The sequence below is a fragment of the Ailuropoda melanoleuca genome, chromosome 2, assembly GCF_002007445.2.
Source record: "Ailuropoda melanoleuca isolate Jingjing chromosome 2, ASM200744v2, whole genome shotgun sequence".
NCBI lineage: Eukaryota > Metazoa > Chordata > Mammalia > Carnivora > Ursidae > Ailuropoda > Ailuropoda melanoleuca.
The window spans coordinates 11928381-11953597 of record NC_048219.1 but is presented as its reverse complement, the minus strand read 5'-3'; the positions used below and the strand labels follow the sequence as shown (position 1 = coordinate 11953597).

General features: G+C 45.6%; 1 protein-coding gene across 1 annotated transcript in view; it reads left to right on the top strand.

Moving 5' to 3' along the window:
- The window catches only part of CSMD2 (CUB and Sushi multiple domains 2), a 590718-nt gene that overhangs the window by 292764 nt on the left and 272737 nt on the right, over positions 1-25217 (top strand). The window contains exons 9-11 of the mRNA XM_034645185.1: positions 2720-2807; positions 3486-3610; positions 12680-12801. Of these exons, the coding sequence (XP_034501076.1) occupies positions 2720-2807; positions 3486-3610; positions 12680-12801 (335 nt within the window). The remainder of the gene's footprint in view (positions 1-2719; positions 2808-3485; positions 3611-12679; positions 12802-25217) is intronic.

Sequence of the window (25217 nt, the reverse complement as noted above, 5' to 3'; positions counted from 1 at the left end):
ACCCCTGGGCTGGTGACTTCTAGGGTGGTGCCTGAGCCTTACTTCCAGTGGACTGATGAAAGGGGGGTGGCAGAGTTGGCTGCACATGTGTGGGGCTGGGGTCGGGAAGGTGGGCTCTGCCGCGGCCTCTCCTCTCTGGTCCAGCCGCATCCTCATCCTGCAGCCTTTTGCTCTGTGTGCTCCCTGGGTGGTGTGAGTACCGAGCGAGAGGGCAGGAAACTGCTGTACCGTGTAACGTGCTACCCGGGGCTGCATGGTTCCCATGCGGTGGGTGCCGGGGACTGTGGGAGGGGTGTGGTTGGTGGGCAGGGGTGAGTAGGCCAGGCTGGAGGAAGGCAAGCACTTAGCTGACAAGTCCTCAGTAGGGATGGATCATGGTGAGGCTGGCTTACTGAAGATAAAGCCTAAGTGCAGCCCAGGACTGACATCCTCATCTTAGAACAAAGCCTCCCCTCGCCTTTCTACCTCCACCCTGTTACCTCCTTCCTTCCCATTGCTTAGGGAACACGGAGGCTTCAGGAAGCAGGACTTCCAGCTCGTGATCCCAGCCTTGGAGGGTCCTGCACTGGCAGGAACAGTGACGTTGCTGAGTTTAGGATGTGAAAGCTTTGGAAGGAGAGGCTTAGTGGGGAAGGGGATGAGAGTAAGGGAAATGCCCAGCAGGAGTGACTGGCTTTAACCAGGCAATATGGAATGTTGGAGAAGGAGAGGCTGCCTGAGAGGCCTTGAGCTCAATGCCACACAACCAAGAAGATACCAGGTGTGTGGCTTGTGTGGCATCTGTCCAGATCTCCAGGTTCCCTTGGCCAGCCACACCCTGGGGTACCTGGAGGTTTGAACGGGGTCTACACCAGTCTTCTAAGTGTAGAAATGAGCTCCAGGCTCCATGAGTCTGAGATGGGATTCCACAGGTCCCCAGGTGAGGCACGCCATTGCTCCCTCTCCCCACGCTTTAGTCTTCCAGGAGCCCTGGGGATTCTTTCTTTGCCACGTCCACTCCCACACTCTCGTGTCCGTCTCCACTGTCAGGCTCTTGTCCTTTGCGTGGACAATCGTAAAACTTCCCAACTGGTCTCATAGGCACCGGCCTCCCCCTGAGCATCTTACTATGCCCTTCCCCCCTCCCCAGGACTCTTCAGTGGCTCCGCACCATTTTCAGGATCAGACTTCAACTCCTTAAAGGTCTGACCTTCAAAGCCTCACCTTCCACTCTTCCACGTCACTCGGCACCCTCTCTTCTTTTCTGGCCACCCTGGGCAACCCCCAGTCCTGTCTCCATGTCTTCACTTCACCCCCTGTGCTCCTCTGTCTCCCTGAACTGCCATTCCTCTGTCACCATGTGTTCAAATCCTACTATCTCAGACAATCCATGTTAAATGCTACCTCCTCCAGGCAGCCTTCCATGCTTCTCTCAGCAACATAAGACAGGTCTTCCCTCTCAGCCTCCCTGTAGCTGCGTCTTTCATCACTTCCCCCATTGTGGTTCTGCAGTTTGTTTATCTTTCATGTCTTCACTTGACTGGGAGCCCCCTGAGGTCATATCTGATATCTGACAGTTGCATCTCCCATGGTATCCAAAATAGGGTCTTATACACACTAGGTGCTCACTTAATGCTTGCTGTGTACCAAAGTATGGGAATGAGTGAGTGGGTGAGTGAGGAATGGAGCCGTTGCTCATACTGTGGGACATTGAGTGGGTGGGAGGGACATGGGCCAACTCAGAGAATGTTGCTGCACGCTCCCTGTCATCTCTGTCTTGAGGGTGCTGTTGGGATTGTGGGATGGGCGAGGCCTTGAATGGAAGTCCTCTGGCCAAGCTGTATGCCAGGCCCCAGCTCCTCGTCATCCCGGCAGCTGGAATCCAGAGGTGTGAGAGAGCTCCAGCCTCATGAGTATGAGCATCTCGAGAACAGTAAACCAGCAGGAGCCAGAGGGTTCCTGTCTCCACTGGAGACAGGAGAAAACTGTGTGTATCCGCCGCCCCCTGACCAGGCTTCTCCTTTGGCAGAGAGGACCATGCACATGGTTGCATAAACAGCATTCTGGTGTTGGCAAGTGTGAGAGCATCCCACCACCTGCCAGAACCACCGTGGGTGCCTTCTCTGTGTGGTGCCCTTGGCCGGTGGCGTTGGACAGGGGATGCTCCGCTTACTGCTTACTGAGCTTGAGAAGCGTCCAATGGGAAGAGATTTCTCGGCAGAAATAGCCACATTTGAGCTAAAGGCCCTGCTTTGAACTTCAGAATGCAGCTTTCTCTTACATTCTTTACTGTTCTGATCACACATCCACCTTTTATTTAACTTCCTTTGAGTCATTTCTCCATTTGGGGCTGAAGTTGGGGGTGATCATGTCATCTAGAGTCGCGCCACCCCCGGATCCAAAGTGCAGGGTGAGGAGGTCACTGGGGGCTGAGGACCGTCTACCTCTGGCCACTGGCGTGGGACGAGGGGACAGGGTGGTGCTGGTTTGGGGTGCCTGCCTCTGAGCCCCTATGCTCTTGATGAATTTCGCTTGGACTTTGCTCACAAAGGAATTTGTCAAAAACAGCTCCCCACCTTGCATACTCATGAAACCTGAGCCAGGAGGCCCCATAACCCCACACAGCCCCACGGAGCAGGGCCTCATTCTCTCTTTGTGTCCAACCCCACCCTGAGCCACTGCCCCAGATGTGCCTTCCTGTGATTACCCATCTCTGTATGTGCTGTTTTTTGCCTTGTAGTAACTCAGGTTGGTGTGTCCCAAGGGCATAATATGTGTCCAGACCCTGGCATACCTGAAAGGGGCAAAAGACTAGGCTCGGATTTCAGGTAAGACCTGTTTGGGAACTTTCTAATTACAAAGAAGGGTGGATGGCTTGGTTGGGGGGAAGACAGGGGCTGGCCTTCCTAGAGGTACGATGCAGAGGACAGTGTAAATTCAGGAATAGATGCTTTCTGGAGAAGAGCTGTGGCCTCTGGCATTCTTTCCTCAGCCAGTCCTGGGGAAGGAGAGAGCTGCAGACTACCAGTGTTACCCAGCAGACCTGTCCCTGGGATACAGGAACTACCCTCATCAGTAATGACGTGCCAGCAGGCAGCTTATGTCTCCCATCATCTGGAGATCCTAGGGCCCCAAGATGATACATCTTGCAGAGTTTCTAATAATCAAAGTATCTTCCCATAATCCTCCATTTTCATTAAAGTTTATGGGTATGATCCACCTACTCTTAGCTGTCCTAATTGGTACTTGTCCAGAGCATGGCTGTTTTGCTCACAAAGTCACCTTTTAACTCAATCCTGAGACCATTAAATGGTCCAAAAAAAAAAAAAAAGATGAAGAGCAGATGTTCCTTTCAACGGAGATTTTAAGTGATAAAACAGTGGAGTAGAAATGAAGGGCCAGAGGAGAAATAATGTTTGGTGTGGTACTTGTTTGTGGAGTAGGGAAGGACCTGGGCGGGCCTGGTGGGCCCAGGACCGAGCTCACAGACACGCCTTGTCTCCCAGGTTAGGATCCAGCGTCCAGTTCACCTGCAGCGAGGGCTATGACCTGCAAGGGTCCAAGCGGATCACCTGTATGAAAGTGAGCGACATGTTTGCAGCCTGGAGCGACCATAGGCCGGTCTGCCGAGGTGAGGGTGCCCCGGGAAAGGGAGACTGACCAGAAACTGGGCTAGGCAGGGAGGATGGAGCCCAGCCCCTTGTCCCTGAGGGTACACGCTTGTGTCTAGACTGGCTCGCCTCACTCTTGCTATGCTCCGGGCCTTGGGTTCTGCATTCATTGACTAACTAACTTACTACATTTAGTTAGCACCTCTTCTGTAGCAAGGCCTACACTAGGATCAGGAAATACAGAGGTGGGGATGAGAGATACGCCCCTGCCCTGCACGGACCTCAAGTTCAAGGTGAGAGGCACACATGAAGCAGGTTGCTAGCTCACTGCACAAAGACATCACAACCGCATCTGGAGTGGAAGGGAAATCACTTTGTATACTGTTACCTTGAATCTCTCCATTATAACACATACACACCCCAAACCCTCTCTCTCAATGCCTTTGTTTCTTTCCATGTGCTCGGCAATACACAGACCTGTCACCTCTAGAAGAATGCTCTTAGCTAGGCAGGAGTCGTGTGGACCATGATATCTGAAGCTTCTCTCTGGGAATCATCTAACCCCACGCCTGGGCATTTTGTTTCCAAAGGCCCTGCCACCCACATTCCCAGCCATCGCATGGTCTGAGGCTGGGCTGCCAGAGCCCCCATCCCCACATCTTAAAACAGTAGACCTGGATGTTTTCCTTCCCTGAGGCAGGACAGCAGCTGCCTCTATGGTAAAGAAGCCTCATCCCCCAGGGCAACGGTGGCTGGCTTTTCATTTCTTCTGCTCTGTGTGCATCTGGCTTCTACTGTTTGTGCACATGACCAGAGGTTAGTTCTTGGTGCAAGAGTGAGCAGTCTCTCTGGAGTTTGTGAACAAAGCCAACAGTTGCTCTCTTGAGTGCCCCTGTGGAAGAGAAGGTACATTGCCTGCCATAAAGTTACGTTCTGGATCCTTCCCAGTTTGAGAAGGAGATGCTTTGCCTCTCTCCAGGCTTTTGCACCAAGATGAAATTGATGCACAGAAAGGGGTCCAGGAGAAAGAACTTTGATAATGATTACACTAAGGAAGGGACAGAGGTGGAGCTGAAACCCACTCCTTTTTTTTTTTAATGTGTTGTTGAGTAATCTTGGAAGAAGATCATGAAAATACCTTTGAAAGAAGCCTCGGATGTAGTCATTCTCACTCAACTTCGAGGTGGCCATGACCCACAATTGATAATGTACTTTGTGTTTCCACTGATCTTGGCTATGTTATTTCAAAGATTCCACTTAGCTAATATTTTTAAAAAATCAAACAAAAGACAGAATCTTAGCTATAACTGTCAGCTTTGCTACCAACCAACCCCGGGGAGTTTGGCAAATCATCTATTTTCCCTGGCCTTATTTTCCTACCATGTAGATAATGGTACCTACCCTAATCATCTTGTGTTGATGTGGGAGTTGTGGATGTGGAAATACCTAATGAATCAGAAAGAGCTTGATAAGAAGACAAATACCCTCATGCTAGAGTATCAGCTCAATAGAGCAAGAGTGCCTCGAATGGGCCTGGCACATAGTAGGTGTTTGATAACAGTTATCGAATGGATGATTGAAAGAATGAATAATCAGATAGCAAACACTCCATTTCCAGGGAGCCAAGAAACCGGCTGTATAGAGAGGCATAGAATTATCATGTCTGAGGACCAAAAGGACCCTGGGCCAATCTGTTCTTTCAAAATTCCTTTTGAGAAGCCAGAATAACAATGCCTTTGGGCAGTAGTGGAATCTGATCTCTCCCAAAACCTTTTCATTGGCGGAAGATTATTCTCTTAGGAAGTGTGATGGTTTACGTGAATATGCCCAGGGTAGAGAAGGGCTGGCATTTCTGAAGGAAGTTCAGTCAAGTGATCGCACTTACCTTTTTCTCCAGATGTGTTGTGTGGCCCATTCAGGTCATGTCCAGTGATTTTGACACACTGGACTCTAAATTCCCCACCACCCTGTTAACTGAGCTTTGGGCTGAACTTTATACATCCATTCTCCTCTCATGGAAAATCATGGAAAACAAAGCCAGGCAGAACTGCATTCAAATGCAGCCCCCACCACTTTGTAGCTGGGTGTCCTCGGGCCAGTTCCTGCACCTCTCTGAAACTCTTCTTTTTTTTCTGCTAAAAGACAGTGATTATAGAACATGACTATCCTTGGCAATACCGTGAGGCCTAGAGGAGGTGGTGGATTGAAACTGCTCACTTAGAAATGATCCAGCAGCGTCTGGGAGGCTTGTGTGCCCATCTGCAAGTGGCCTCCTCCCCCCACCCCCACCCCCACCCCAGGAGCACACCCTCCTTAGCCTCTAGGGGCTGCAGGGTTTTAGAAGCCTGCTCCCTACTGTCTTGGCCAATCTTATCGCAATCACACAGCCGGGGAGGCACACAGACTTTGATCTAGATCACAACTCTGCCACCTATTAACTTGCTGGCCCTGGGCAGATTCCTGCCTCCTTTTGAGCCACAGGACCCTCCCTTGTGAACTAGGAAAACAAAACCTCCTCTCCCTAGTGATGGCGACATTTAAACAAGCCATTTTATGCAAGGTGACCTGCACCAACCAACCAACCGTGGTGGAGAGAGAGGGGCTTCTCCTCACAGATTAGAATGCACTGTCCCCCTCCTGTTTTCTCCACCCCTCCTCCCCTCCCCACCATCATTGGGAGGGAGGAAGACCTGGGTTTGGACTTGGATGGCCTGTCCTCAGCTTACCTGAAGGCCTGGGCTGAGACAGAGATTAGATTCAAGGGTCCTCTCATTGTAGCAGTTTTGAAAGTTTTTCTTTTAAAAATCCCTTGTTTTTAATTAGTTAGAATTACTATCGTAATTGTAAATTTTTATAGAAGTCTAAGTGAACCCCACTTCAAGAATAAAAAGGGACAAAACTCTTTGAATTCCAGGATAGCTCCACTAATAAGCAGGTTATCAAAAAAGATCACATTCTAAAAAGGATTAACCACTAATAACAGTGGTATTATTTTTCCTCTAATGCATTTAAAATATGATTTGATTTTAAATATTCATTTTCCACGCAATTAATTCTGCTAAAACATGGGGCCTGGCAAATAATAGGTTCTCAACAAATGTCGGAGGGTGACCTGAATGGACCGATGATTGAAACGAGCGAACAATACGGGACTGTGCCTTCATTTGGAATTTGAAATTAGATATTCACAGGTTTTTCTTCTCTTTCCATCCCACCAAGAAATGAGTGCCCCAAAAAAGGGAAAGAGTTTCGAATTTGTCGTGTCCTGGACAAGTTTGATCATCCAAAGTAGATTGAGGGAAACATGAAACCTACTAGTTCTCTTCTGCCCCGGGTGGTAGAGTCCAGAACTTGTCGGAATAATTTTACAGATGGAGCCTAATATTTAAAAATCAGCCTTTGCAAAAACCTAATAATAAACCAGATACAAATGGAGCTTCTTTCATTGAAGTAGGGGCAGGAGATCTAGGGTTGTCCCTCCCTCACCCCTCTCAACAGCCCCCAAGCTACCCCCAAGGAGCCCTGAGGCTCCAGGGAACACTAACACTAAACCACTGATAGAGTGAAGAGGACCAAACTGACAACCAGGAGACCTGGAGGCCTGGTTTCTTGTGCCCACAGATTGGTGTTGACAGAGAATAGGAACTGAGTATCAGCCCCAGATGAGATGCAGTTACTGAGCCATAAAGTAGATACTCAGTAGAAAACCATACGTTATTCTTCTTTGTAGAGAAATTCCCTACTTGCTGTACAAATACGCATGCATACACACACACACACACACACACACACACACACACACACACACACATATATATATACACATACTTGTATATCTGTGTAGAATAAAAGCCTTTTTCCCTCCCTTCCGCTATACGATCCTCTGTTTTGTTGGAGGGGAGGTGGGTGGGGGGATGGGTAACTGGGTGATGGGCATTAAGGAGGAACCATAATGTAATGAGCACTGGGTGTTATATGCAACGGATGGTTGAATGACTGAGCTCTACATCTGAAACTAGTGATGCACTATATGTTAACTAATTGAATTTAAATGAAGTAATTTAGTAATAAAAAAAGAATAAAAGCCTTTTTGTGGCTGGAACACCTAAGTCCTGACTCAAGACTAAGAGACCAAAGTTCAAGTTCCAGCCTTGCTATTAACATACCATATGGCACAGGGCAAATTACCAAATGCTCTGAATCATCTCCCTTATTCTTATAAGATGGGAGTGAAATGTGGAAAATATGGCACAAACCAACAGAATGAAATAATATGACAATTACAGGGGGCTCTCTTCTTTCTTGGTGGCCGTCACTGGATCAGCTTCCCAAGCCACTCATTAAATACTAATGTTCAGAGTTCTATTTTCTTCCCCTCCCCTCACTCTCCACTCCCCTCACTCGTACCCCAACCTTCCTTTCCTCTCCTGTGTAGTTATTCCCCCTAGGTGATGTACTGACTGCTAGAATGCATGCCCCGTTGTTCCCTGAGACTTGTACCTATGGATTTATACTAATGATAAAGCTCCCATTTATTACACTATTTGTACTTGTATAAAGCATTGCAGTATGCATTTTCCATATTTCTTTATAAGGAAAGTGGCAATATCCACACTTTATGTTTGGCTCAAGCTTGGAGTGGTCGGCCTTCTTGCCCAAGGGTGCAAAGCTCGTGGGTTGAGCTGGGATTCAAACCCTGACTCCAAAGGCTCTATCCTCTCGAAAATGGCACCTGGACATCCTTTGGAATCAATATACTGGATGGGAACCACATAGAACAACACCCTCTTCCCTACTTTTTTAACTTTTATTTTTATTTAATTGTAAACTCACAGAATTTACAGGAAAGGTACAAAGAGCCATATATTCTTTACCCAGATTGAAACAACTAATTTTGAGAACTAATGAATGAGAAGGAAGATGAGAAGAATCAGTCAGAGAAGTAGGAGAAGAGCCAAGAGGCACCACAGAAGCCAACGAATATGAATTTCACAAAGGGAGAAGGATCAGTACAATCAGATCCTCCAGAAAGTTCAAGTGCAGCAAAGAGCAGAAGCAACCACTAGGGTTAAGAGGCTCAACTGAGTAGCAAATGTTTGAAGTTGCCTCTGTAAGAAATTGTCAGGGAAACTGAACAAAAACAAGGGAGAGGGCTGACCTGAGCTAGCACTTCAATTACTGTGGAAACCATGAAGCTATGTGGTAGAATTCATCAGTGGTGAATATGAATGTATCCAGATATAAGGGTATTGGTAAGGGTCTTGAAGTCCAGACTGGGTAGTGAAGGAAGAACCAGATAGAGATTGATAGGCATGGAGAAATGAGGGAGTCAGAGGGCTGGAGGGGCCTATATTTTGGACCAGGTGCATTGAAACCAAGTCACTCTTCTGGGTACAGAGACAGCAGGGCAAAGAATGGGATGATGGAGTTTAAGATCTCATAGGTGGACTTACAGGAGTCCACCAGAACAGCAGGCCCTGGCTGTGTTCATGGACATGGTTGACCTTGGGCAAGGGCACCAGATCTCATGAGGAGGACTGGCCTCTGAAAGGTGAAGGAGCCATCTCTTTGTTGAAACCAGAAGGGAAGAAGTAGATGAGCACGTAAGCAGATGGGAATGTAGATTTGGGGGATGGGAGAAAGGGTGTGCCCCCCAGATGTCCTCTGTTTCATCCATAGGGACTGAAGCAAGGTCATCAACTGAGAGTAAGGAGAGGCGAGGGGAATGGTGAGAGGTCTGGGGACATGGAGAGGGCATCCGTCTTTGAGCAGAGCATAGAGCTAAATGGCAGAGTCACTGGGCAATATCTAGGATTCTTTGAGGTGGGTAATCATGAATTTATAGTGGTGTCACTCTTCCTACTCATGTGACTTTTCTCTAGCAAAGCTTGACTCTGTGGGGGCAGGCCTGGAGAATGTAGGTTGAGGGGTTCATTTGTGATTGCTGTCATCCAGGCTGATGAAAGAAAAAAGGATCAAGAGACTTGGGTGGATTTGTAAGAAAATGATCATATTGGTGGACCATGGGATCTAAGTTGGATAAGGATGGAAGAGGGGATGGGGAACTTATGGCTAAAGAGACAAGGTTGGTGTCAATGGGGTGAGATCTCAATGAAGATCAAAGGAGAGTTCCTCTGGGGGTTCAGGTAACATTTGTGGAAGGAGATACTGGGGGGCAGGAAGAAACTCTCCACTGCAGAGGGCAGCAGGGAAAGCACTCTCCTGGAGAGAAGCCAGACCTCAGTCAAGGCAGGGGTTGGAGTGGGAGGTTCTGAAAGATGTTGCAGCTACAAGTTGAGGTTTGTTTGTCTTAGAATTTGTGGTGGGGATGCTGTTCGAGAGGCCAAGGGAAAGGGCAAGGAGGGAGGTCAGGAGCAGGAGAGGCAAGGGAAAGCAGCATAGAAGAGGGCGGGAGTAACATTTGGGGAGAAGGGAGAAGACCAGAGGCGCTTTCATCTGGAGCAGCTCACTTTCTGGTGCCAAGCTGTTTCTGTGCCACGATTGGCTGTGGGTCCCAGTGGTGTCTCCCAAAGGTCCCCTGGGTTGCTGTCTGCAGAGCTTAGGCACAGAAGGTCCTGGAGAAGTCTCTCCTAGAAGTTATCCAGAAGAACATTTGACAGGAAAAGGCAAATAGAGAAACACGGATACATTATTCATTTATTCAGACGTTGTCTGAGCACCTCCCATTTTGCCAGCCTATGTGGGTGGCATCGATGAGCTATCCATCCGCTGGTGGGATCCCAGGGGCTGGCTGCTCAGGGTGATGTCTGTCTGTCCACATATCCCCCCCCCCGACCCTACCCAGACAGCAGAGGGAAAAAGTAGCTGGTGCTCCATTCTGAACCTGTTTTGAGGTACCCCCATGTTAACTGTCTGCACATTTTAATATTTTATTTAAGCCGCTCAAAGCCCTTAAAGTGGTAAATGCCTTTTTGACCTGTTCTTTTTAATGACCTTCAACATGTTTTGACAGAATGCAAATACCATCTAATCTTTGGAAACAAGTGTGGGATAAATTGAGTCTGAGGGTGAGGGCTTTTAAGGCAGCAAACCTGACTTTTCAGAAGAGTACAAGTGGTGCCGGTGGAGATTCGTAGGAATTCCCTGTAGGGCTAGGGTTCTGAATCCACAAGTCCCCTTTGCAAAGGTGGGTGGGATCATGGTTTTGGTTTTGATGGTCTTTTTCTAATTTGTATACTAATGTTCTCAGCCATGGGAAAAAATCCTAAGTAAAGAAACCAAGGAAGGTAGGAAAAAGACCTTTGGCCTTGAGAAATGAATGAACATGGCATCAGGAGTCCCACAGTCCCCTTTGTTGAATATTGATGACGTCCTAGGACCTGAATGAGTCTTCCCATCCAGTAACTCATCCAGTTTCATCCTCACCATGCCTTGATGAGGTGGTATCACTAGCCCCATTTTACAGATAAAGTAGAGTCAGAGAGCCTTTCCAACTTAACCAGCCCAGAAAACTAAGCTGGTAAACCCCGTGGCCTATGCTGTCCTCACCGTGGTGAGCTACCTTCAGGCCCAGTTGTATCAAGTACAATCTGTGAAGCTAAGAGTTTCCCAGCACAGAATTATAGGGGCAGTCAGCTGTACATGAAGGGAATGGAGGAAAGCGTTCCTCTAGGGCTTTTTCAAACTTGATTCAACTGTCATTGGAGTTCCTGCGGGGGAAGATCCTTCAGGTGTAAGACCGGGGCCAGCCACCGGAAGGAACGTCCTCGCTGACAGTGCTGACCCAGTAGAGAAGGAGCAAGTCGGAGCCCGCGGCCTCTTACAAATAACGCTCTGACAACACTTGCTCTGCTTGATTGTGGCTGTTTCCATACCTGCTTCCCCCACCTGCTTCCCCCACTTACCGGTGGCCCTTTCGAGAGGAGGGGTTGTGTCCTAGATATTTTTCTCTCCCCACATTCTGCCTGGCCAGTCACAGGCACTTAGTGTGTGTGGGAATGAGTGAGTGCAGGAACAAGTGCCGGCAATGAGCAGATTAATTATGGCCGGGGGCTGTGGAAACCACTTCCCAGGGCCCCCGGGGCTTTCCCAGCAAAGGTTTACGTGGCCGCTATCCACCTGCGTAGAGGGGCCCTATGATATTTTGCCCCATCAGAGGAAACCAGGTTTGACACCACTTTCATTTTATCTACTTAAGCTGGTTGAGTTTGTTCACTACTTCTTTACTGTTAGGCACTTTGCCTACAATTAGGATGAATTGCCATGTGGGCAGCAACAGAACAGACTCACAGAACTCTTTATTAAAATAGCTGAGCGCTAATACTGAAGAATGATGTGGCCGAACTAAAGAGCAGGTTTTTAAAGGCAAACACCTAGGTACAATGGAGTACCTTAACTGTTATCAATCACTACTTAATCTAATTAGTTTAGAAGCTATTTTAAAGAGCTTAATTAGATTAAGCTGTGATTGATAACACTTTATATCTACTTGAGTAGAGCACTTCTTCTAATTCACCTTGAATCTTTATGCTTCCAGTCAAAAGCCTGTTTCAGACATGTGCTGAGCATGGGGAAGGAATTGGGAAGTACCTGATTGGCACTGAAATCACTCTGGGTGCCTGGCACCGGGCTGAGCTGGGGGCCTTGGCAGAGTCCTTGGGTGCAGACATTCTGGGACATCCTGAGATTCTGCTTCAGGAGGCTGAGAGCAAATGGGGAAACACAGGTCAGCAGAGCAAGGAGCGAGCAGCTCAGCGTGCCCATAGCTGCCTGGAGCTTACCTGGCTTTAGGTCAGCACGAGTAGTACTAGCTCACACCGTCCTGGGGGAGATGAGCTGCTCGATCACAGTGGAGTCAGGATAGAGAGGCTTGCTTAGCCTGACCATGGAAATTCATCATTGCATCACCTGCGGCAGGTGAGGACTTGTAGGCCTGCCCCTCCCCCAGTGTTCCCAAAACTGTGACTTTCCTTTGAGCCTGCGGGGAACTGGGGAAGGAAATAGGAAGCAGGTTATTATCTGGGGTGGGACTGTACAGACTCCAGGACCTTCTGGCTGGAAGTAGGAGGGGGGATGGGTACTGGATCTAGCCTAAACTAAGATGCTTGCCTTTCATCTCCTCCCTGCAGCCCGCATGTGTGATGCCCACCTTCGAGGCCCCTCGGGCATCATCACCTCCCCCAATTTCCCTATTCAGTATGACAACAATGCACACTGTGTGTGGATCATCACAGCACTCAACCCTGCCAAGGTAAGGCTCCGGGAGGATGGGGAGTAACCTGTGGGCAGGTCTGGCTTGGGAACAGTTGGCCTCCAAGAGGTTTCAAACCCAGAACTTGGCTGTGGTAGATTCTCTGCAGGCAATTCTTAAAAATTGTTTTTATTAAATATCAAGTAGTTAAAAAGCATATTTGTGAAACATAAGTAAGATATAAAGAACACCAATACAACAAACAACCTCATGGTCATCTCCCAACCTAAGAAAAATGAAACAAACACAGTTACCTTAGTGATGCATGTCCCTCCCTCACCAATCCCATTCTATTTCCTACCCCTCAGGTACCTTGACTGTGTGCTTTTTGTTCCTCTGCTTTTCTTTATAGTTTGCTTATAAATGTGTGTGCTTTTTGTTCCTCTGCTTTTCTTTATAGTTTGCTTATAAATGTATATCTTTAAAAATACATTATTTAGTAAGCCAGCATTTGGACCTCACAGAAACATTTTCATGTCGTATATATTCTTAATCAACTTTACTCAAAATTGTGTCCCTAAGATTTGTCTCCATTGGTTTGTGTAGTTTGCCCTGCTATATACATCTCTTCACATGTTTATTTCACATTTGGTTTTTTCCTGTGCAATGCTCTTTGTTCTGTCATAGATTTTACAAGTATCTTGCCAAGATCCACAAAACAACGTGTTAGAATCTTTATTTTACTTATACCAAAACTACAGATCAATTGGAGAAGAACTGATAACTTTATGATACTGAGTCTTCCCATCCTTGAGTATGATATATCTCTGTTTCCTTAGGGCTGTCAGGAAACTTGTGTAGTTTTTTTTCCATTATAGATCTTGTTCGTTTCTTAATATACGTACTTCTAGATATCTTGTATTTATTGTTACTGTTATAAATCATATCTTTTAAAATTTCACTTTCTTCCTAGTTCTTGCTAGTGTTTAGAGATGCAATTAATTTTTATTCTTTGATTTTTTTAATTATATTATGTTAGTCACCATACAGTACATCCCCGGATTCCGATGCAAAGTTCGATGCTTCATTAGTTGCGTATAACAACCAGTGCACCATGCAATATGTGCCCTCCTTACTACCCATCACCGGTCTATCCCATTCCCCCACCCCCCTCCCCTCTGAAGTCTTCAGTTTGTTTCTCATAGTCCATAGTCTCTCATGTATTCTTTGATTTTTTTTTAATACAGTAACTCCTGTAATAATTTATCTGCAAATTATTTGGGGTTTCTAGAAAGGACAAAGAATGATGGTTTTATTTTTTCCTTTCCAATCCTTATACCTTTTCTTTATTCTTTTTCTTGCCCTAATGTTCTTGCTAGACCCTCCAGTACACAGTCAGTCATTGTGATGATGGTGGGCACACTTGTCATTGTTTGATGTTAAATAGAATGTTCTTATTTTATCATTAAGTATGATGTTTGCTGAAGTTTTTTTTAATTTATGATTCCTTTCTGACTCTAGTTCTCTAAGTGTTTTTATTGTGAATAACTGTAGAGTTTTATCAAGCACCTTTCTATATCTATTGATATAATCATGGTTTGCTCCTTAATTTTCTTAGTGTGGTGAATTACATTAGTTGATTCTTCTAATGTTAAACCGATCTTTTGTTCCTGGGATAAACCCAACTTGGTAATTTAGTATTAGATGCTTAGATAAGCGTCTAAGTGTTATAAATGCCTATATTTGATTCGCTAATATTTTGTTTAGTAATTTGCTTCCATTTTGTTACTGAGATTGACCTTTTTTTTTTTCATATTACCCTTGCCAGATTTTTTTCATCAAGACATTGTTAGCCTCATAAAATGATTTGGCAAGTATATCTTCTCTTTTTATCCTATGGAGTTAATATTGGAAGTTGGAATAAATTTTACCTTAAAAACTTGGTGGAACTTTTCAGCAGAACTATCTAGATTTGGTGTTCCTTTGTTGAAAGATTTCAAACTATAGTTTTAATACTTTTAATGACTAAAGGACTATTAGATTATCTTATTTTTTTCTTGAGTCCATTTTTGTAAGTTTTCAAATTTATTGGCCATAAAGTTGTGTATACTATCTCTTACTATATATGTTTTATTCCCCATTTTATTTCTAATATTGTATCTTTTTTGCTCAATATTGCCAGAGGTTTCACACATTTTATTCTTTGCAAAGAACCAATTTTAGTTTTGTTAATATTTCTTTTGATGTGTTTATTTTTTATTTCACCAGTTTCTTTCCTTCTATTATATTTGGGTATATTCTGGGTTTATACTCCTTTTTTAACATGCTAACTTTGATGCCTAATTCATTTTTTTTCAATCTTATTTAAGCATCTAAGGCTACAAATTTCCCTCTGAAGACTATTTTGGCTATATTCCCACAGGTTTCATAGGTAGTATTTCTTTTTTCCTTCAGTTCTGAATATTTTCCAGTTCCATTATTCTTTTATCTTTCAACCATGAATTTTTTAGAAATATTTCTTAATTTCCAAATAGAGGATTTTTCTAGCTGTCTTTTTGTTACTGATTCTAAAGCTTGTGGTCAGAGAACATTGTCTGTATTTGAATCATTTGAAATTTGTTGAAACTTTTAGGATCAGGAATGCTTTTAGGATCAGGAATGTCATTTTTCACATATATTCTTTGTGTGTTTGAAAAATAAGTTGTATTTTGCAGTTTTTGTGTTCGAATATCTTCATTACATCAGCCTTGCTCATTGTGCTTATGTCTTTCATATCTTCATTGTTTTGCATTCTTTATCAGTCAGTTGCAAGAGAAGGCATATTAAAATCTCCCACTATGATGGTGGTTTGACTAATATTCCCTGGAATTCTATCAGTTTTTGCTCTCTATATTTTGAGACTGTTATTAGAGCATGCAAGTTGAGAATTTTATATCTTGCTGGTGAATTGAGCTTTTTCAAAAATTTATTTATTTATTTATTTATTTATATATATTAAGATGTGTTAGTCACCATACAGTACATCATTAGCTTTTGATGTAGCGTTCCATGAGTCATTGTTTGCATATAACACCCAGTGCTCCATGCAATACATGCCCTCCTTAATACCCTTACTGGGCTAGCCCATCCTCCCATCCCCCTCCCCTCTAAAACTCTTGGTTTATTTCCCAGAGTCTATAGTTTCTCATGGTTATTTAATGACTCTCTATACCTGTAGTAATGTTTTTGACCTTAAAGCTTTTCCCCCCAGCTATACCATCAGTTTTTGGTTTGTTTTTTGGGTTTTGTTTTTTTGGTTTTGTTTTAATAAATCTTAATTCCTAATTCCTGTTCTCTTGCTTTCAACCTTTCTACTTCCTTATGCGTTTTATATGTCTTGTGTATAGCTGAATTTTTAAAAATCCCCTGTGACAATTTGTCTTTCAACTGGAAAAGTTAGACCATTTAAATTATACTATCATTTGTATTTTGGGGGGTTACCCCAGATGTCTAGTGTTAATTGCATACTTAACAAATTCTAATGTAAATAGTAATTTTATGTTCCCTCTGAAAATCAGAGGTCTTAGAACACCAACTTTAATTACTCCTTCCCAATTCATACTCTATGGTGTGTGTATTTTCATGTTGCCTTTCTTTCACTCACAAGTCATTATTGCTCTTGTTTAATAAAACTAATGTCCATTTAGATTTACTCACACATTTACCATTTTGTTCACTATTTCTTCTTACATATCAGTCCTTCTCTTTGGCATTACTTTCTTTCTGTCCAAAGTACACGCGTTAGAATTTATTTTCCTGTTAATGACAAACTTTCTTAGTTCTTGTTTGTCTTAAAATATCTGTTCTCCCCTTGTTCTTGTAAGAACACTGCAATTCATTAAGTATTTGATTCTTGTTTGATAATTATGTTCTCTCTTCACATGGAAATATTATCCCGATGTCTTCTAGCTCCCATTGTGGCTGTAAGTTTATTGTCATTCCTTTGTATGATAGTCTTCCAGCTGCTTTTATGGTCTTTGACTTGTCTTTATTGTTCTGCAGTTTCACAATCAAATGTCCAGTTGTGGATATCTTGGCATTTATCCTGATTGACTTCATTAAGCTCTGGAATCTGTGGATTGTATCTTTCATCAGTTTGGGGAAATTTTTAGCCATTGTCTTTTCAACTGTTTTCTCTCCTTTTTTCTGTCTCTTTTCTGCTTCTGAAAGCCTGACAAGACAGGCTAATCTTTCTCATTTCATCTTCAGTGTTCCTTAACTTCTATATTTTTCTTTCATTCTCTTTACCAATTCTCAGTTGATCTATATCTAACCTCTGTTGAATTCCTTCACTGAAGATTTATTTTAATTTCAAATAGCACCATTCATATTTTATGAGATCCTCTTTTGTTTTTTAAAAAAAAGTTCTTGATCATATTTTATAGTTTTGTCCCCTACTCATGTGTTCCTTAATTCTTTAAGTATGGTAAACATATTTATTTTATATTCTGTATCTGTTAATCCCAATATCTGAAGTCTTTGCAAGTTTGATTCTGTCATCTGTTGTATCTCACTTCTTGCCCCTCTGTCTTCTGTTGTTTCTCACTTCTTGCCCCCCAGAACCACATTTCCTTCCTTGTACTGTCTGTAATTCTTGACTGTATGGTTAAAATCGTAAACTTTGTCTATGAGACAACTTTGAGACCTGGGTTTAAGGTGGTTTCTTCCAGAGAGAGTTTACATTCACTTCTGCCCAGTGCCTGGGGGCATTACCAGCCAGAAACCTCTCATACTAAATCTCAGTATGAAGGTTTCAACCCACCCAAGTAACTTGCAAACCCATGTGAAGTCAGACTTATTGTCAAGGAGTCCTGGGGGAAGTTTTCTGTTTGCTGTCCACTCAATGTCAAGGTCTAAGATAAGTAATCAGCCTCCAGATCCATGCAGAGGGCAGTAGTGGCAGGTGAGAAGGAAGGCAGTCTTACTTCTCACTCACCCTCACACTATGGGTACAGCTTTAATTAGCCTAGCTTTATTCAGGGCTTTCATACTAGAATCCCCACTTTTGTGGGTCCTGACCTTTGTCTCATGTTCCCTCTTCTCCACAAGGCCCTGAAAACCAGAGCTCTGCTTCACCAGTTTTTAAAAATGCACTCAGAGCCAATGCCAGCTTCATCTCTGAGTACATTTTGGGTCCTACATTCACTGGATTTGGACTCTGAGTATTCTTACTTTATTAGTCTGCCCAGGCTGCCATAACAAAACAAAACAGACTGGGTGGCCTTAACAAGGGACATTTATTTTCCCACTGTTCTGGAAGCTAGATGTTCACAATCAAGGTGCCAACAAATTCAGTTTCTGGTGAGGCCTTTTCCTAGCTTGTAGATGGCCTCCTCCTCGCATGGCCTTTCCTCTGTATGCATGCGGAGAGAGAAACTCTTTGGTGTATTCTGCTCCTCTTATAAGGACACCAATACCACTGGATTAGGGCCCTACCCTTATGACCTCAGGCCCTCTCTCCAAATTCTATCACACTGAGGGTTACGGCTTTAACATATGAAATATGGGGGAGATATAAGTCAGTTCATAGCATTTACTATTTTTCTTTTTAAATTGTACTCAACATTTTAGAATTGTTTGGTGAGGGTGCTTAGGAACACAGTACTGGGGACAATGGAAACAGATTTCCTCTGCAAGGCATTTTACAAAGAAAGAGTCACATTTCATCAGACTATTTGATGATGAATCTAGTCAATAGGGAAGGATGCTTCAGCCACATGGGGATGGAGCCTGGACCAGAAGGACTTACTACCACAAGTTTATTAAGTTGTTGACGAGAAGGCTCTTTCTTGAGTGCTGTTAAAGACGCTTATCTCAGTTTTCTTTTGAACCTGAAGGTGAGGTACAGGGGAAAGTGTAGATAGGGCCTGAGAAGTTTCTGAGAAACAATTTGATTCAGCTTCCCCCAACCTGCAGAAGGGCTACGGCTCCATATCAGTCACTCCCTCATGTGTCCTGCAGGAGGTCACGCCAGCCTGGCTTCCTGAAGCCAGCCCCTCTGAAGGGTACTCCCTCAGAGTCAAGCTGTGAAAAAGGATGTTCCCGTCATCTCCATGGGTTCTCTATGAGCTTCAGGCAGTGCTGAGGGGCCCAGAGAGGCTGAAGGGAGTCCTTACCAACACCACACTGGAAGAGAGCCAGGGAGCATTGCATGCAGAAAGAAGGGTGTAAGTGTGGCATCCGGAAATCCAAGACTGAGAAACCAGAGCTGCATCCCTGCAAACATCAGGGAAGATGCATAATGTGTTTCTAACCCTGTTCACTGGCCACGGGCGGGATGCAGGTATATCCGAGGGCTGCCTGTCCAGTCGCCCTTGGAATGCCCCCCTCAGTGAAAAGCCCAGTCCCTCCAAGTTCATAGCATGTCTTATGAGATGAGCACTCATTCATTCACTAACTGTAGATATGACTCTGCCCTTGAGGAACATGTACACAGGAGAGACGACAGGCATGTAAATAAAAACCTAGAGTATGGGTGAATGCTGTTGGAGGGGTGTCCAGTTTGCTATTTTGGAAAATGTTGGAAGGAGCCACTAACTGGAAGGTCAGGGAAGTTTTCACATTTGAGCAGGGTCTGCAAGGATGAGTAGGCTTGGAAATCCATATCTCAGAGTGGATGCATGTGCAAAGACACTGAGGTTTGGAACAACCTCTCAGAACTGAAAGCAATTCAACATGTCTGGATCAAGATGAAGTTGGAAAGGTCACAGGATCCAGATCATACTGAACCTACATGTCCGACAGAGAGGCTTGGGTTTTGTCCTGAGACAGATTTTTAAGGGCAGAAATGTTAGACTGTGGTAGTAACAATAATAGTTATGTCTTATTATAGGCATATCATATGCCAAGCACTGAGCTAAGCCTTCTGTATAAATGCTTTTGATTCATTCTCTTCATAGTACAATTAGGTGGTGAAAGACCCACATGATGGATGAGGAAACTGAATCGTGGATAGGTTAATGGGTAGGAAACTTAGTCATAGTGCATAGCAAGGAAGTGGCAGCACCAGGATTTATTTTTTTTTTAAAGATTTTATTTATTTATTAGACAGAGATAGAGACAGTCAGCAAGAGAGGGAACACAAGCAGGGGGAGTGGGAGAGGAAGAAGCAGGCTCATAGCGGAAGAGCCTGATGTGGGGCTCGATCCCATAACGCAGAGATCACGCCCTGAGCCGAAGGAAGACGCTTAACCGCTGTGCCACCCAGGCGCCCCCAGCACCAGGATTTAAACCTGGTCTTTGTGGTTCCACTGCCCATGCTCTCAGCAGCTGGGCTACACTGCTGGATGGAACAAGGTCCCAGGGTAGATGGGAGGGTGTGGGACTGACAGCCCTGAGATCAGCCTTGGAAAGGATGAGGGTCATCCTTTCTTCCAAACCAGAGCAATAGCAGGAAGGTCTGAGTTTTTGGAAGATGACTCTGGCAGCAATGGAGAGGATTAGAGAGGGATTCTGGAGGGAGCAAGACAAGTTAGGAGGCAGAAGCAGTTACCCAAGTAAGAAAAATGGGGACATCCACCAAGGCTTTGGAGACATGGAGGGGGAGACAGATTTAAGAGAAATGTAGGGAATGGAATGGGACTTGGTGGCTGACTGAATGTGAGGATGAGGGGAAAAGGAGAGTCTTATTCAACACTGTATCCCAGGTGACCAGCACAGCGCCCAGCACATAGTGGGAACATGGCAAACATGGATTCAGTGAACAAGTGAATGATGACATAATACTTTCCGACTTGGACCAATGGGAGGCTTTAAAAGGAAATGGAAGGAGAGGAACATGCTTTACAGGGAAAACATGGTGCATTTGAGGTGCTTGTGTTTCGTGCAGTGACATTTGGGTATTACCCAGTGGAAACTGGGTAAATGGGTTCAAGAGAGAAATTGAGTGTTACCTCCTCAGTACATGGGGGAGAATAGAAGCCTAAGGAATAGACAACACTTCCTGGAGAGAGCAAAGAGAATAGGAAGATTCCGAATCGATCTGGAAACACCGTCCTTATAGATAAAAGAAATCCAGTGCAAGACACAGAGGAAGAACAGCGTAAGGTAGGAGGAGAATTGCCCCAAAAGGAGAAAGAGTTTCCAACCAGGATATGTCTAACAATGGTGGTGATGAACAGGTCTTGCTGGGGAAAGGACTGAAAAGAGACTGTTGGCTTTGGCCTTGGAAGAGGATCTTTCAGTGAAGCTTTGGGGGTAGAAACAGCCGCGGGGTGGGGAGAGAATGGATGGGAGGGGAGGTTCTAGGAGGAAGGAGCCCAGACAGCCCTCTGACAAGTTTCAAGGTGACGTGAAGAAAGGAGAAAGGGCAGGAAAGGGAGGTGGGGTGGACAGAAAGTTTGGGGCTACTTAGATCATTTGTTTAGGTTGTTGGAAACTGGAGTGTGTTTGCAGGCTGAGGGCAGAGCATGCGAGGAGGAAGAGAGTGAAGATGTAGAAGGATCTGAAGTAAGTGAGAGGCACCTGGGACTGAGAATGCAGAGGCTCTCTTGCACAGAACAGGTGCAGAAGGACAGTATTGGGAAGAGAGGCTGGGCTTTGCTGGTATGCGCACAGGGCAGGACACATGTCTGCCCCTCCTTAGGATCCTGAGATGATTATTCATCCCAGGCACCTGGGTATCTGTGGACATGAGGACTCTTTCTGGAATTCCATCCCCCTTGCAGAACCTCTGCGGGCTGAGATTGAGAGGGAGCTGTGAATGTTCCAGTAACTAGAGCCCCCCCAAGGGCAGCAAGAAGGTCCAAAGAGAAATGAAATGCTCTTGTGTGGGAATGGCCAAGAATATGTCAACATACCAGCATGGACTGAGTACCTATGGACTGTGCAGCTCTGCACTGTGGGGACAAGAACTTACAGTCTTATTGGGGAGGCAGGTGAGGGGTATGTCTCTACTCAGTAAACTAAGAATAAAACAATTAAAAATACCCAGGCCATCCTCCTGGAAGCTTGGCAGATTCAGGGAGAAGAGAGAAGGCTCGGAGCAAGTGACGCTGGCCTATTCCAAATGGCTCCACATTCTCCTTTTGATTGAGATGTCCTTGAGAAATGTGAGGCCCACCTTGGCCATTTGGTCTATCTTAGTCCTTATAGTCATTCTGCTCACAATACTATTTCCCAAATTTGGTTAATTGTCAGAAATACCTGGAGAGAACTTAAGACACAAATCCCAGAGCTCTTTCCTCCAAGATAGGATTCTGTGGATCTGGAATGGGTGCTGGGAACCTGTACCTTTAGAGGGTGCCCTGGTGTGCTGAACAACAACCCCCTGGCCTCATAGCAAAGCACACAGCACCCCCCCCCCGACACACACACACACACACTCAGGCAGCCCTGGCTTCAGCCACGCTGAACTCCTGGTTCATAGACACATGCGGCCCTTTCAGACCTCTGCTTGGACACATCCAGCCCCAGTATGCCTCCCCTTCCCCTCCAGACAAGTGTCTGTTCCCCTTTGACATGCTGTCCATATACCCCATCTTCTGAGAAGCCCACCTAACTCCACCAGGTCTTGGTTCTTCCTCCGTTCCTACAGCATTCCATCAGCCCCTTTTGTCTGTGTGCATATCATGTCGCGCTGGGTTTAGAATCTCCTTCCCCCACAGCCCATGAGCACCCCGAAAGCAGGGACGGTGCTTGGTGAAGGAGGAGCTCGGAAGATGTTTGATTACGTTAATGATTGACGGAGGAGACCTGTCCCCCTGTCAGGTAGCTCCTCAGATACAGCCCTGCCCCCGTGGGGCCCTGGGGCCTCCTCCTGTCGGGACTACTCAGCTGGGCCTCCCAGAAGATACGCTGATGGAATTTCTGCGGTTAGAACTGAAGCCCAGCCCCGCATCTGTGCGCCCTGCCTGCACACATCTGCCTTTCTTTCGTAGCCCCTCAGTGTGAACTTGAGACCTGTGATCCGATTTGTATGTGAACCTCACTGGGTTTGAGCAGGAGAGTCAATCCACCTTTACAAGAGAAGAAGTAAAAGCAAGGCAGTTGGGGGAAGGGGACATGGCCAGGAGAGAGAAAGGAAAGCTCATTTCATGAACTTCAAAGCCAAAGATAACAGGCTTTTGATTATTCCCTCCTCAGGGATTACCATGTCACTCTTCCCTTTGTGCACCTGAAGAATTGGGAATCGCTCTCCAGGCAGATGATGGCTTATGAGTGCAAATGTCAGGAGCACATCTGTTGGCCCATTTGCTCACTCACTTACTCATTCAGCAAACATTGACTCACGCCCTGTCTGTGCTGGGCCCATGTGAGATGCTGGCTGGCCACTGGAGGGTTTTCCTCCAAGTGCCCCCAGGCCCGTTCCTCGTGACCCCTTAAGGCCTCCTCCAAGTCCTAAACCTGATTCTGTTCCTCTTACAGTTGTCCTCACCTCACATTACCTCTTGGCGTTCCTCTCTCCCCACACCACCTCCTCTGTTCTTGAAGGCAAGCCTTGGCCCTGGGCTATCCAGGACTTTCTGTGGTCCTCATACTTGCCCCATCCCCTTGCTTCCGTGATTCCAGCACCCGTCACACTGTATGGTGTTTTTCATAAACTCATGCATCTCCTCTTCTAGACTCTGGGGTCTCTCAGGGCAGTGGCCATGTGTAGCTTGCCTGCTGTTGCCTCTCCAAAGCCCAGCACGTGGCAAGTGCATTTTAACTGTTGAATGACTAAGTGAATAAATGAATTCATCGATCAGTGAGTGAAAGAGCCAATGAATGGATGAATGGGTTCGCTACTCTCAGAGCCTCCAAAATTCAACCTGAGGTAGTGACCAAAGTTCCAGAACGTCTGCAAGTTTTCAGTTTCTGCACCTGGGCTCTCTTTCCCAGCTTCCTCCAAAGCCTCCTCCATGGTTCTGGAGGCCAGTCTGCTTGAACTCCTGGGGTTAAGGTTAGCCTTCCCACTGGCTTCCCCTCCTCCCCACCCCAAGAGCCACCTGTCCAGTCCTGCCCTGGGCCTCAGCAAGACCCGTCCACGAATGACCGTGCAGGCTATGCCCAGGAAAAGGGAGCTCTCTTCCTTTCATGAAGGTAATGGTCAAACTGACAGCAGAATTCATAAACTGAGGCTGGGTGGGCCAAGGTCAGCCCTCATGGGCTCAGAGAAGTGCTCTGAGGAAGAATAGGGGAAGTGGGACCAGCACAGAGGATTGTGGAAGGGAGCTCTAACTAGCTAGGAAAGAGCAGGCCAGGCCATTTCAGCCTTGGATATCCTTGCCAAGATGCTAAGCTCTATCCTGATGGTCAAGAGTTGGCAAACTTTTCTATGGTGATAGAAAGCCTTTCTTCAGAACCTATAGCTATTAGGTTGCCATTGACTGTGAACTATAGAAAATCCCTCCACAGTAGCTAAACCAAAACATAGTTTATTTCTCCGTATACCAAAGGTCCAGAGGTGAAGAGTTCAGGGCTGGTTTAGGGGTTACTTCAGTGTCTCCAGCACCTTCTAGTTTTCCCTCTGCCATTCTTTGTGTGTGGCTCTTGTCCTCATGATCACAGGAAGGCTGCTCCAGTTCAGTCCTCACATCTGCATTCCAGGAAACCAAGGAGAAAGGTGGGAAAATGCCTTGAGGGCTCCTCAGCTTGTGTCTTATATTGCCCAGAATGCTGTTACTTAGCTGTCCTTAGCCCTGAGGTTAGCTAAGTACATTGCCACACTCCAAACTCAGAGTTTTGTTAAATACGGGTAAACAGAGGGAGAGACATTGAGTAAACCACTGTCCATGTCTGTCACAGAATCCCAAAACATGAACTAGATCAAAAGGAACTTCTTTGGTTGATCAGGGCTCTGCTCACTCTGGCTCCTGCTCTGCCTTGCTTGATGGCTGCACAAGTACCTTTGTGGAACCCTCAGGTGCCTGAGAACCCAATTTGCAAAACCTCGCTCTATGCCAGAGGTCAGCAAACTTTTTCCGTAAAGAGCCAGATAATAAATATTTTAGGTTTTGACGACCATATGAAGTTTTTGTTGCATATTCTTTGTAGTGCTTTATTTTTTTTTAAACCTTTAAATATATAAGAACACTTCTTAATTCAAGGGGCCATATAAAAACAGTCCACAGGCCAGATTTGGCCCAAAGGTTATGGTTCTCCAGTCCCTGCTCTAAGGGATCCTGGGGCTCAGAGTTTGGGTACAGAGTGAAGGATGGCAGCAGAGGCAAGGAGCCCAGAAAGGAGGCTCTTACGGAAATTTAGTCATTGGACAAAACTGTCTCAGGTTAAGTTTCTTGGACTCCAGCTTCCAAAAACACTTCCTGTGAGCGCCAGATCCTCTGTGGCCTCCCCAAGGCATCGGGCACAGGCTGGCAGGCCTGGGATCTCTGTCCTTTGGGTGAGCCTGAGCAGTGTTCAGGAAGCAAGGACTGTCCTCCAGGACCCAGGGTGGGCACCCCCCATGGTCTCACTCCCATCCACCACTGTTCTGGGAAGGCAGCTGTATGCTGAGG